This window comes from Mustelus asterias, chromosome 13 (assembly GCF_964213995.1).
Source record: "Mustelus asterias chromosome 13, sMusAst1.hap1.1, whole genome shotgun sequence".
Classification (NCBI taxonomy): domain Eukaryota; kingdom Metazoa; phylum Chordata; class Chondrichthyes; order Carcharhiniformes; family Triakidae; genus Mustelus; species Mustelus asterias.
Genome location: NC_135813.1, coordinates 28,690,318 through 28,704,426, shown reverse-complemented (window position 1 = coordinate 28,704,426; position 14,109 = coordinate 28,690,318). Strand labels below are relative to the sequence as shown.

General features: G+C 47.5%; 1 protein-coding gene across 4 annotated transcripts in view; it reads left to right on the top strand.

The window, feature by feature from the left end:
• The window catches only part of stxbp1a (syntaxin binding protein 1a), a 116,529-nt gene that overhangs the window by 64,269 nt on the left and 38,151 nt on the right, over nt 1-14,109 (top strand). For all 4 annotated transcript variants that reach the window (XR_013499351.1, XM_078226615.1, XM_078226614.1 and 1 more), the window contains exons 2-4: nt 1,465-1,514; nt 7,576-7,657; nt 10,986-11,062. Coding sequence is in view for 3 of the 4 variants with exons in the window: in XM_078226615.1 (XP_078082741.1) it covers nt 1,465-1,514; nt 7,576-7,657; nt 10,986-11,062 (209 nt within the window). In the remaining variant the exon portion in view is untranslated. The remainder of the gene's footprint in view (nt 1-1,464; nt 1,515-7,575; nt 7,658-10,985; nt 11,063-14,109) is intronic.

Genomic DNA, 14,109 nt, shown 5'->3' with positions numbered 1-14,109 from the left:
CCCCATGACCCCCATCCTGCCCTCACTCATCTGTGGCCTGTGAGCCTTGTCAATTTTAGGCCTCTGCTGGGTGCATTACTGTCAGCAGCCACTGCTCTCCCGTTGCTGACAGGGCAGAGCTACCAGTCTCCAATTGGCCCAACACATCACGGTGGGGTGGCATTTCCACGGTCAGGGCTCTGACTCCTGGGAAAGGCCCGATGAAGGCCAAAGATGTGTGGGTTCAGTTGATTGGCCATGCTAAATTGACCTTAGTGTCAGAGGGATTAGCAGGGTAAATATGTGGCGTTACGGAAATAGGGCCTGGGTGGGATTGTTGCCTGTGCAGACTCAATGGGCTGAATGGCCTCTTTCTGCTCTGTAGGGATTCTATAATTCTATGACGACCCCTTAAAGGTACCTGATCGGTACCTAAATTGGTTAGTCCCCCCCTCCCCCCACCACCACTGATGTGAGGAGGGTGCCCTGCCTGTTCTCCAACTGGTTGGCAGGATTCACGTGAAGAGCACTATATCCAGTTGACCGTGTATATTTTAGAGACTCTCCAACATTTTTGCAACGCTTCACAATTGCAAAACTCGTTAATGCAAACCTCAATGAAATGCATCTTCACTTCACTTTATCGTTGAGATAAAAATAACATTTGGCGCTTCCACACGAAACACTTTATAATGAGTGTGCTGATCTTTACACTAATGTAAGGGTATGTTGCTATGTTTCAAAGATTTTCTTCACGTTGATGGAAATTGTGAATGCAATTTTACACAAATATTTATAAATCTCGCACATCTATGTTTATCTATAGCTTGGCTCAGATGTGGCATTCTGACCTCTTTCAAACCCAGATGCAGACTTGAGTGCGCGATGCATGGATAATGCGCCAGTCCAGCACTGAGGGATTGTTGCTGAGTCAGAGAATACTGCCTTTTGAATGAAGTGCATTGGCCCACATTCCTCCCTCCAAACACAAGTTATCTAGTCTTCGGACTCAGTGGCTGCCTGTGGGACATTCCGGTGTACAAGTCGTCCGTCCGATTATCCGCATGGCAAAATTGCAAGCCCTTCAAAAGTAATCCATTGCGACTAAGTACTTTGGAGTTCTCTTTGGAATGAAAGGTGCTAGTACTTGGCAGTCCCGTGGAAGTCCAGCTGTTATCTATAAAAGGAGCGAATCCACCACACACATATCACAGGCCAGCTGTTCACATTTCGTGGCAGATGTAAAACAACCTGTCCCCAATAAAGCTTGTCATCAAATAGAGCCTAAACTTTAGGTGCAGTCACCTCAGTGAGAATGAAAATGGGGAGAGACGTAAAAAGGGCTGTCCATACACTACCGCCCATTCAAACAAGATCACAATTACTGGTGCTGTGCTGAGGTGGGAAGGTTACATTCCATTGGATATTTGAGACTTCTTCCTCTGCTTGTTTTGAAAGCTAACCGATGTTTCTTTTCGATCGCAGAGATTATGAACGATGTCATCAAGAAGGTGAAGAAGAAGGGAGAATGGAAGGTAGGAATTTTTCCATTTCATGGGGGCATCCCACGCTGATGCTTTTGGGTCAAGGGGCAAGAGGGATAATATTTAATATAGTTAATAAAGAACGTCGCTCGGCAGCATAGCCACTATATTGAAAATATTAAAATCGATTAAGGATATGATCTTGGATAGAGCCTCAAAATAGATCAGACTGCCAACACAACTGACATACACCCAACTCAGTCCTCAAAAAGATTGCTTATGTCCCTTGCTCATTTTTTTAACAACTTGCAAGAGGAACTGTTCCCTTGGATTGGAGGCTGCTCATCTGATTTCAGTTTTTGAAATGGGAGGAAATGGTGTGTGGGCCATTATTTGGATCTGTAATAAATGCTGAGAGTGATGCAGATGTACTCTTACCTGGACAGAGGAGGAGATGTCGGGAAAGTCAGTGCAGCTTATGTGGTAGTAGGGGATGAATGTTGCGGCTGACCTGGATACCTCACTGATGGGACTGACGATCCTCTTTCGGCAGTAGGTGGGACCCGGGGTAGCATGCTATCAGCCGCGAGCTATTCAGGGGCCAGCATCGGGGCTGCTGCCTAATGAAGGGCTGCGACCTCCATCAGAAGGCCAGTGGTGGCCAGCCTCAGCAGTGCCACCGCTCGCAGTGGCTATTGCTGACTCTGCAAATTCGATGGCAGGCGGGTTGGGCTGGGGGAAGCCAGGGCCTGACAGCTATCAGGGGGGCAGTTGGGGGGATCATGGAGCATCAGCGATGCAGTTGCTGGGCGATCAGCCACTGTTGTTGCAAGGTGCCCCTTCCATGGCCAATGGAGTGATCATGTAGGGCATATTCCCCTCCCAGCTACCCACTGGGAGGCTGCCAGGGTTTACCCGGTGGTCTCCATATGCGGTGGTGACTTCCCTGCTGCCAGGGTCAGGAGAGATATATCCCGTGGTGCGTCTCTTTCTGGGCCCCTATTACACTTGCCCCTGCCCCACCTCCCCCCCCCACCTCCACTTTAACCCTCCCCCTCAATCATGCGTGACATTTATTCCCCTTTCAAAGTTCACTAATTAATTCACCAAACAATCATAGAAGCATCCGAGGAAAATGATAATACCCGTTATGGTTATAAATATCACCTGACATATATGCAGCATGGGTCATTACTGTTAAGAGCAACAGTGATATAATGCAGTGTTAGTTTATGTGCCCCCACATGGATGATCCCACCGAGACTATTAAAGAAACCAGACAGTATGGTACAAGATTGTTAATTTGACAGGAAAGTATCCCATTGGTTATTTATAACACAATGCAGACGGTAACACTAATTTTGGTGGCTGCCTTATCCCCCGATTACATTTTCTGTGTGTCGCAATATATCGGCACGGTGACACTAAATTCATATCAAGGGAAAGATTCAGGGTGGGATTCTCCCAAAAAAATTCCAAGTGCTGAATTCGTGTAAAAACTGGAGCAAATCCCACGGGTTTTTTCAGCGAGATTTTCAAAATGCCCAGCGTGCACCAGAGTGATTAATGCAAAAAGTCCATGGGCGGGGCCTATCCCCGCTGGAGAGGCCAGCAGCATAGCGCTGAGCGGGTCACTGCGCGTGCACCGATCTGTCAGCGCTGAGGACGGTGCATGCACAGTAGCCCCGCACTGCCGGCCTCCCGATTACTGACCAGCCTCGTGACCCCCGCAACACTGCCTCTCCGATTCCCCCACGACCCCCCGATCGCTGGCCTCCTGGATGTGTCCAGGTCAGCCTCGACCTCACCCATCCCCCTCTCCCCACCCCCCCCCCCGGCCGGCTGACCAGCTTCCCCCCCCTCCCCTCCCCCCCGACTTGCTGATCACCAACCCTGATCGTTGACCTCCCTCCCTCTGTCATCGCCAAGTGCAGAGTGGCAGTGGGCCCTGCCCCTATGGGCCCTGCTCCCGGCCCCGTCCCCTTGACACTGCCCGAAGCCTGGTGCAAACCCAGATGAACTGCACAAAATATTCTCCATTCTGTAGAAGAAGCAAGGCTTTCTCCTGCCTGGGTGCATTCAATGTAATTACATTCATACAAGGGGTGTATTGGTGAATTCTATTTTATCACCAAGCTCACATGCTATGGAGTCTGTGCAAACTCCACACAGTCACCCAAGGCCAGAATTGAATCAGGGTTCCTGGCGCTCTGAGGCAGCAATGCTAACCACTGTGCCACCGTGCCGCTCTGACGAAGGGTCTTCCAGACTTGAAATGTTGGCTCTATTCTCTCTCCACAGATGCTTGTCAGACCTGCTGAGATTTTCCAGCATTTTCTGTTTTTACCTCCTGTATCAGCTTTGATTGGGTCAGAGTGTTGGGCGGGAGACTGATCAGAGAGGAATTATCCAAATTTTTATCCTCTAATTAGCCTTCAAATTTTAGTAAGGATTCTCCTCAGGGCGACACGGTAGCACAGTGGTTAGCACTGCTGCTTCACAGCTCCAGGGTTCAATTCCCGGCTTGGGTCACTGTCTGTGCGGAGTTTGCACATTCTCCTCGTGTCTGCGTGGGTTTCCTCCGGGTGCTCCGGTTTCCTCCCACGATCCAAAGATGTGCGGGTTAGGTTGATTGGCCATGCTAAAAATTGCCCTTAGTGTCCTGAGATGCGTAGGTTAGAGGGATTAGTGGGTAAATCTGTAGGGATATGGGGGTAGGGCCTGGGTGGGATTGTGGTTGGTGCAGACTCGATGGGCCGAATGGCCTCTTTCTGTACTGTTGGGTTTCTATGATTTCTATGATTACATGGCTTTGTGAATAGGGAGTGTCCAATGAAGCAGGCTTGGATGAACAAACTGACCTTCCCTTGTTGAAATTTGCATATGTTTGTATGGAGGAGCAGAGCTGAGAAAATGAGGAGCAGAGGTTTACACACCCGGGTGGAAAATTTCCCAGCCCGCCTGCCGCTAGAATTGTAGCGGGTGGGGCAGATAATTTGGCAGACCTTCAAAGGGATGTTGACCTCAGGTGGGAATTTCTGGTCTTGGGGCGCGCGACCAGAGAATCCCGTCCCTAGTTCCTGATGTTCTTAATTTCCTGGTGTTTCATTTTAATCGACAGCTGGAGAGCAGGAATCAATAAAATAAATAAAATAATAAACCAACTCATCCAAGACTGAAGGGTAAATATATCCAGGTCCAAGTCAGGGCAGATTATGGTGAAACTGTACTGTGCCCAGAGCAGACTACACCTTGAGTACTTTGCCCAGATTTGCTCACTTAAGCACATGGGAAAGAAAAGAGAGATAATGCTGATCTTTAGGGTCTGATTTATATCGAGAAACTCTGGAATTTTGTCCTGAGGGGTTGGAAGATTAATTCAGAAAATTCCTTTCAACAAAATTGCAGGCGTGAGGCAAGTGGGATTTAGAAGTGAAGTTTGATTGTTAATTTGTCAGTCAAGACTAAATTTGACTCGGGCTTGGACCAATGAGTGGAATCTTCCGTTCTGGAGTTTAAATCCGGTGGCACGCGGCATTGACGGCCTGATTCCCGTTGGGTGGTGGGTCGGCTGAGCATGCACTCTCCTGGACAGACCCCCACCCCCACTTCCCAGCTTAGCCTGCCTTCCAAATCCACCCTTCATTCCACCCTACCCACCTCCTCATTTAAAGCCTTTGCCTGTCTGCCTGCCTCCCGTGCCCAGCCTTGGCACAGCTTTAGCTCCTGGCACCCTGTCTTCTTTCTCGCCCAATTTCAATGTGGGAAACAATTGTTAGTTCTCCTTGCGGAGAATGCAACTTTCTAAACTCTTCCCTCTGAGTGAAGTTATGTGCGGTGCCCAAGAAGGCTAAAGAAGCACCTACTGACCTCAAAGTATTGGAAGACGTGAAGTTTGCCAGCTGCCCACCACCTATATACAGCTGTAAAACTAGACCTTCTGGCAGGATACTTAATTTTGAGGGTAAAGTTAACTCCAATGAGGTGGCCTTTTAATAAGCATGCGGAGATGTATGCAAATGGAGTTCCTGAGCTTGTTTGCTGGAAAGCCCATCCTGCCTTTACCCTACCCTGTGTATCAGGAGAACAGAATCCCAACAGTTTATCCTGCCATTGGGTGGCACGATGGCACGATGGTTAGCACTGCTGCCTCACAGTGCCAAAGAACTGGATTCATTCTCGGCTTGGATGACTGTGTGGGTGGGGTCTGCACGTTCCACCCCATGTCTGCATGGGTTTCCTCCGGGTTCTCCGGTTTTCTCTCACACTCCAAAGACGTGTGGGTTAGGTTGAATGGCTATGCTAAATTGCCTCTTAGCTAGGTCGGATCATTGTCGGTGCAGGCTCGATGGACCAGTTGGCCTCATTCTGCACTGTAGGGATTATATGAATAGATTTTTTTGCCTCCCGCAAAATTTAAGTGGCCGCATACGCTATGATTCTGTCTGTTGGCAGGCACGGAAGATTCTGCCCAATGTCTGAACTCCATTCTGATCCAATTTGGGATCCTGATGGAATTTACGAGAAAGGAAGAGAAAATTCCTCTTTTTCTTAACTGGCCACAAGAGCAATCTATTTAATTCACTTATCTGTTCGTCAATACAAGCCATTCAAGTAACCCGAGAGAGGGAAGAGTTTAGAAAGTTGCATTCTCCGCAGGCAGAACTAACAATTGTTCCCCTTGTGATATTGGGTGAGAAAGAAGACCCCCTCGTCACATGAACCTGGACTGGATTTCAAAGTGCAAGGAGACATCTCTTATGAAACGGCACAGTATGGAAATGGCCGACATGGTGGCACAGTGTTTAGCACTGCTGCCTCACAGCACCAGGGACCCGGGTTCAATTCCCGGCTTGGGTCACTGTCTGTGTGGAGTTTGCACGTTCTCCCCGTGTCTGCTTGGGTTTCCTTCGGGTGCTCCGGTTTCCTCCCATAGTCCGAAGATGTGCGGGTTAGGTGGATTGACCATGCTAAATTGTCCCTTAGTGTCAGGGGGCCTAGCTAGGGTAAATGCATGGGTTTGTAGGGATAGGCACTGGGTGGGATTGTGGGTGGTGTAGACCTGATGGGCCGAATGGCCTCCTTCTGCACTGTAGGGATTCTATGATTCTATGAAACAAATTCTAATTTTAATGGGCTATGGAATGCTGGAGTTATCGTTTGCAGTAGATGTCAGAACATGCATTGAATAAATGGGCTCATAATTTGTCACAGCTGCTCTGCTGAAAAAAAAGGTGAGCCTTATTGTAAATGGGTGTCAGAACTAAGTATGATTCTGAGAGCTGTGCTGGTCTGTGCTGCATTTCACAGAGAGCAGGTCCTTTGCCTGGTTGCTGTTAACCATTGTATGGTGAGAGAAGATTCACCAAAGGCCCATGTGCCACATGTGCATGGTGCCAAGTATTCCACCTGTGAATAAGTAAGTCTCAACTCTGTTTTACCTGCGCTACGTGTCAGAAGGAAGTCTTCATTCATGAAGCAAATTGCTATGTCCAACTCTGTGCCAAACATTTATTGAAACAACAGAAGCAGCTAAGCTGTAAGGCAGCTCAATGATTAATATGATGGGCAGAATCTTTCTCGGTGGTTCACTAGATTGATTCCAGAGATGAGGAGTTTGTCGTATGAAGAGAGATTGAACAGTTTAGGCCTATACTCTCTGGAACTTAGAAGAATGAGGGGAGATCAAATTGAAGTATACAAGATGATAAAAGGTATAGATAAAGTAGACGTGGAGCAGATACTTCTGCTGCTGGGGCATTCTAGGACGAGAGGTCATAGGATAAGGGGTAGCAAATTTAAAACAGAGTTGAGAAGAAACTACTTCTCCCAAAGGGTTGTGAATCTGTGGAATTCACTACCCCGAAATGCGGTGGATGCTGGGGCAATGAGTAAATTTAAGGAGAAGTTAGACAGATTTTTAATTGGTAATGGGTTGAAGGGTTATGGGGAGAAGGCAGGAAAATGGGGATGAGGAGCATATCAGCCATGATCGAATGGTGGAGCGGACTCGATGGGCCGAATGGTCTAATTCTGCTCCTATATCTTATGTACTTATGAAGTGCAGTGCTGCTTATGCTGACCTGGTGATTGAATTTGTGTCTTTTATTAGGTGCTGGTGGTGGATCAGCTCAGCATGCGAATGCTGTCATCCTGTTGCAAGATGACTGATATTATGACAGAGGGCATCACAAGTGAGTGTTTCAGTTAACATCCTTGACATAGAACCATAGAAAATTACAGCTCAGAAACAGGCCTTTTATCCCTTCCTGTCTGTGCCGAACCATTTTTTGCCTAGTCCCACTGACCTGCACTTGAACCATATCCCTCCACACTCCTCTCATCCATGAACCCGTCCAAGTTTTTCTTAAATGTTAAAAGTTTACTACTTTATCCGGCAGCTCATTCCACACTCCCACCACTCTCTGCGTGAAGAAGCCCCCCCCTAATATTCCCTTTAAACTTTTCTCCTTTCACCCTTAACCCATGCCCTCTGGTTTTTTTCTCCCCTAGCCTCAGTGGAAAAAGCCTGCTTGCATTTACTCTATCTATACCTATCAAAATCTTCCACACCTCTATCAAATCTCCCCTCATTCTTCTAGGCTCCAAGGAATAAAGTCCCAACCTATTCAATCTCTCTCTGTAACTCAGCTTCTCAAGTCCCGGCAACATCCTTGTGAACCTTCTCTGCACTCTTTCAACCTTATTTACATCCTTCCTGTAACTATGTTGACATCCTTAGCTTTGGAAGCAGGGTCCTTTGCAGTCACCTTTAATGAAGATGGTTTGATAATTGCAACTTCTGAGCAAACCTGAGCTTCCACATTTTGTGTTTCCTTAAGAATGGTTTGGAAAATTCCTGTACCAGATGTGTGCCACCCTGCCTAAGAGTTAGCAACTGCCCTGCGAGGTTGAGAGTACAGCTTTATTTAAAAGCTTCACCCAACTCAGCAACACACAGAGAAATAAGGAAGCAACAATTAGTAATTTTAAGCTTCAGTTCGTTCCAGGACAAGCCAGGGATCCTCAGGCATTAGCTGTGACTTAGCCATAGCATGTTCTACTCTAATTTAGGAGGCTGCACATCCAAGACCCATGAAAAAACCTGGACACAATGGGTGGGATTTTTACGGCCTTGCTCGAGCGAGACCGGAAATTCCCACCTGAGATCAACGGAGATTTCGTTGTCGGACCGTTGCCCGCGCCGATTCCGTGACAGGCGAGGTGATAGAGCTCCGGCCAATATCTAGACTGATACTCTTGTGAAGTACCTGTGGGGTGCTACATTGTTGGAGGTGTTTTCTTCTGGATCAGACATTAAACCTGGGCCCCAGCTTCCCTTGTAGCTGGATATAATAGATGCAATGATGCTGTTTTGACGGGCAGCAGGGGAGTTCTTTCCCCTGGTTTCAGCAATATTTCACCCTCCAGCAGCATCACCCACTCATATTGTCTCATCATTATCACTTAGCTGTTTAGGAGACCTTGCTCTGTGCAAATTGGGAACCTCATTTCTTACATTATGTCACTTCATAAGGACTTCACTGACTGGAAAGGCCTTTGGGACATCCTGAGGTTGTGCAAGGCATGTTCTTTGTAAGTACAAAGGAACAGAAAGGGGCCATTTAACTCCTTGGCTCCATTTTGCCAATCATGGCTGACCTGAGACCTGACCCCCATATAGCAGCCTTTGTTTCAGATTCCTCCGTATGATTTGTTACCAAAACTTTATTCACCTCAGAATTAAAATGAGTTGTTGATCCAACATCATTAGCCACTTGTGAAAGAGGGTTCCCAACTTCTTCCACCAGTTGTGTGCACTGCAGAAGAGCTTCCTAATTTTACTCCTGAAAGGTCTGGCTCTAGTTCGTAGGCTACAACATCCTCATCCTAGACTCCCTAACTGGTGGAAATAATTTCCCCTATCTATTCCACTTAATATCTGGAAAATTTGGATTAAGTCATCCCTTAACCTTCTAAGTTCAAGAGAATTCCAGGAAAGCTTGTGGCATCGTTCCTTGTAATTTAACCCTTGTAGTTCAGGTATTATTCCGGTAAATTAACGTTACATGTCTGCTTCACCACAACTGCTATTGTGAGTGAAAGCTAAATGATTGGAAAGCATGTCAGCCAATCGAATTGATTACAGTCTGCAAGGACCTCAACAGGGCAACCGATGAAGAAGCAGAAAGTCACTTATGACAATGTCTGGATTTCCATGTTTAACTACGCAGGTGCAGACTCCACAGGTTGCTGTCAGTTTTACCGTCATCCCGACCCCAAAACCTGGGCAACCTTTTTGGCAAGCAAATAATTGCAATTCCAAAGTTCAACCAAACCAATCTTTCAAAAGCTGCAACTGATTAAATGTTTCTGATGCAGTCACAGGATCACAGAATGGTTACTGCCCAGAAGGAGATAATTCAACCTATCGTGTCTGCGCTGGCTCTCTGCAAAGACAATTCACCTCGTGCCACTCTGCTCTTTCCCCTGCCTCCACCCCCTCATAACCCTGCAAATGTTTCCTTTTCAAATAATGATGCCACCCCGCTTTGAAAGGCTTGATTGAACCTGCTTCTAGTGCATTCTCAGGCCATGCATTCCAGATTCTAACCACCTGCTGTGTAAAAGCAAAGGTTTTCCTCGTGTCGCCATTGCTTCTTAAATGTTTGGTTCTCAATCTTCCACCAAGAGGATCAGCCTCGCTCTACTTACTAGGCCCATGATTTTGAATATCTCTATCAGATTTTCCCTCAATCTACCCTATTCCAAGGAGAATGGTCCCAGTTTCTCCAATCTATTTACGTAGTGCAACTTCCTCATCCCAGGAACCATACTTGTGAATCTTTTCTGCACCGTTTCTAGTGCCTTAGATCCATCTGGACGTATGGTGCCCGGAATTGGATTCAATACTCCAGTGCACCATAACTGACAAAAGAGTTTATTTTATAGGAGTGCAGTCCAGTCTGAGGTAGGAGGGAAAAAAGTGCAGAAGGAGGCCATTCGGCCCATCGAGCCTGCACCGAAAACAATTCCACCCAGCCCCAATCCCCGTAACCCCACATGTTTATCCTGCTAATTCCTCTAACCTAGGCATCCCGGGACACTAAGGGGCAATTTAGCACGGCCAATGCACCTAATCCACACATCCTTGGACTTTTGGAGGAAACCAGAGCACCCGGAGGAAACCCATGCAGACACGGGGAGAGAATGTGCAAACTCCACACAGACAGTCATGCAAGCCGGGAATCGAACCCAGGTCTCTGGCGCTGTGAGGCAACAGTGTTAACCACTGTGCCACCCTGCCACCCATAGGAATGGCATATTTTGATTGACAATTAAGTAAACCCCAAGTTAACTTCTGTCCATGCCCAATTCTTACTTGGATTGGTGGTGGGGAGGGGGTTAGTGTGGTGGGGTGGTTGTGAGCAATGGGATGGGGATCTGATGTTTAGCCAACTGCTTTTTCTGTGTGTTGTAACCTTTGTTCACTTGAACCTCTCTTTGTTCCATTACGTGAAGTTGTGGAGGACATAAATAAAAGGAGAGAGCCACTCCCCAGTTTGGAAGCAGTGTACCTCATCACGCCCTCTGAAGAAGTAAGTCAGCGCTTTAATTGATCTCAAAGATTAAAAAAGAAAGGACATACTAGCATGATTTTTGAAATTTGTAGCATTTACTTTGACATGTGAAAGGGCAAATGACTTTGGCTCAGTGCCAGTTGCCAGCCAAGGTCAGTGCTCACACCGAGCAGTGAGGTCTCTTGCCCAACTACTGAACTGTCGCATAAAATGTGCCCGAGGCAATGGAAATACTAGTTTCTGAATGATTACAAAGCATTCATGGTCAAACCCAGAGAAGCTTTTGGAGATATAAGATTGGATGACATATACTGAGTACTTGTACTGATAGAACGGCCACGAGTAACTCACCTCCTGACTCCCCAAAGCCTATCTACCATCTGCAAGCACAAGTCAGGAGTGTGATGGAATACTCCCTACTTGCATGGCAGGGTGCAGCTCCAACAACACTCAAGAAGCTTGACACCATCCAGGATAAAGCAGCCCATTTGATTGGCACCGCATCTATCAACATTCAGTCCCTCCACCACCAATGCTCAGTAGCAGCAGTGTGTACTATCTACAAGATGCACTGCAGCAATTCACCAAAGATCCTTAGACAGCACCTTCCAAACTCACGACCACTTCCATCTAGAAGGACAAGGGCAGCAGATACATGGGAACACCACCACCTGCAAGTTCCCCTCCAAGCCACTCACCATCCTGACTTGGAAATATATTGCCATTCCTTAGCAGCCACTGGATCAAAATCCTAGAATCCCTCCCTAATGGCATTGTGGGTCAACTCACAGCACGTGGACTGCAGCGATTCAAGAAGGCAGCTCACCACCACTTTCTCAAGGGCAACTAGGAATGGGCAATAAATGCTGGCCAGCCAGCGATGCCCAAGTCCCATGAATTAAAAAAAAGAACTTTGGTGTTAGGCCACATTACATTGGTTATGTAAACCTTGCTAAACTTATGAAATAAATTGAAAGTGGAATTGCCTGTATCAATGAGATCTGTGAAGTAAGGGGCAACAGAGGCAGTTAGCAGTAACATAGGAAAATATCCAACCATACTTCACAGAAGCATAAGGTAGAAAGGATGTTGAGCCAAAGAATGAGACATTAGAAGCTTGGCCAGGGAGGTGAGCTTGACAGAGGGTGTTTGAGATGGACATACTAAGGATTGAGGAAGGGAACTGTGGCAGCTGAACAAAGGAACATAGGAATCAGGAGCAAAAGTGGGCAAATTCAGCCCTTCAAGCCTGCTCTGCCAAGGAAGGAACGGCCAACTATGGTATAGCAAAAGAAAGGGGAGGCACAAGAGTCTGGAGTAAGAGAAATAGAGAGACTGGAGAGAATGTAATACAGGAGGAGGTTACAGAAAGAGAGAGGGACCCAGAAGGAGTTTAAATATCAAATTTATAATTTTTAGTCTGGCTGACTGGGAGTTAATATAGTCCTGGCAAAGATATGCTGTATAGTTAAGTGGGACATGGCATAGGATAAGAGTGGAGTTTTGAATGAGCTGAAGGTTATGGAGGATGGACAATGGGAGCTTGTGGAGTCATTGAGGCTTGAAGTGATGAGGGGAAAGGTAATGGCCTCCTGAGTAGATGGACTGAAGTAGGGGTGGAAACGAGTGATGTTACAGAGGGTGAAGTAGATCACAGAATTTCCTTTCATTGTAACAGTAATTTGGAAACATTAGAAAACGTGGATAAATGGGACTTGCAAATGTTCTGGGGAATGAGAAGTATCAAAATCTCCTGTAACATTGGGAATTCAATTTGTCAGACCCAAGTGGACATTAACATTATTCATTGGAAACCCTGATGCCCACTGGTTCAATGCTTACACTTGGCATGAGAAATGTGTCAGAATTGATCTTTATTTAGAGTCATAGGGCCCCATTTTACCATTTTGATTCTAGGTGCTGAATCTGGGCGCAATTCAGATCCGACTTGTAAACCTGTTCTCAGGCGCCTCCATATGCAATTAGCCTGAAAAGAAAATCGCGAGTCTGAATCGCGTTGTGGGTGGGGCTTATCACGCCCGAAACGCTGCTGCTCTGATCGGAGCTTTGAACTGCACATGCGCAGTGAGAAAAAAAATTGAAAAACGCGCCGCTGTCACATCGCTCCCGGGCCGCAAAAAAACGGATAAAGCGGCCCGGGAGCAATTGCCCCCACAGACATCGCCCCCACCCCGACAACATAACTGTCCCCCTTATCCACCTACCCCCTCTACCCAGACCGATCGCGACCCTCTGCCCCCCTTTCCCCCCCACAGATTGCCCGCAGAGTGGCAGCGGACCCCCCGTGCCCCCCCTACCAGAGAATGATCGGGCCTCCCTCCCCCTGCCCCCCCCCCTCCCCACCCTCCCCCTCACTAGACAGCAATCTGGCCTCCCTCTGCCCTCTCCCTCACCAGAGATACATCTGACCCGTCTCCCTCCCCCCTCCACCACCAATCTGAGTCAGAGAGCCGTTGAAAGCTCTGAACTTGCCTCTTCAGCAGCTGGAGCGCCTGAAACAGACCTTTGCCGAGCATGTCTGTTTCGCGCTGAATTTGGACACGCGAACGCGATGGTATAGGGGGAAATGCTGATAAAGTTGGGCGGGCAGTTCATTAATTCAATTTAAATGCATGCAAATGCATTTAAATCGCCGTTGCTCCCGTTTCGGGCGCGATTCAGATCACGGCCATTTTTGGGCCTTGGTAAAGTGGGCATCTGCGCGGACGCGGGCGCGGATCACGTTAATAGCCTCACGCCCGACTTTACCAAGTTTTCACGCCCGAAAACAGGCACGGCGCAATGGTAAAATCGGGCCCATAGAATCCCTACAGTGCAAAAGGAGACCATTCAGCCCATTGAATATGCACTGACAACAATCCCACCCAAGCCCTATCCCCATAACCCCACATATTTACCCTAGCTAGTCCCCTGACACTAAGGGGCAATTTAGCATGGCCAATCAACCTAACCAGCACATCTTTGGAGGAAACCGGAGCACCCGGAGGAAACCCACGCAGACACGGGGAGAACATGCAGACTCCACACAGATAGTGGCCCGAGGC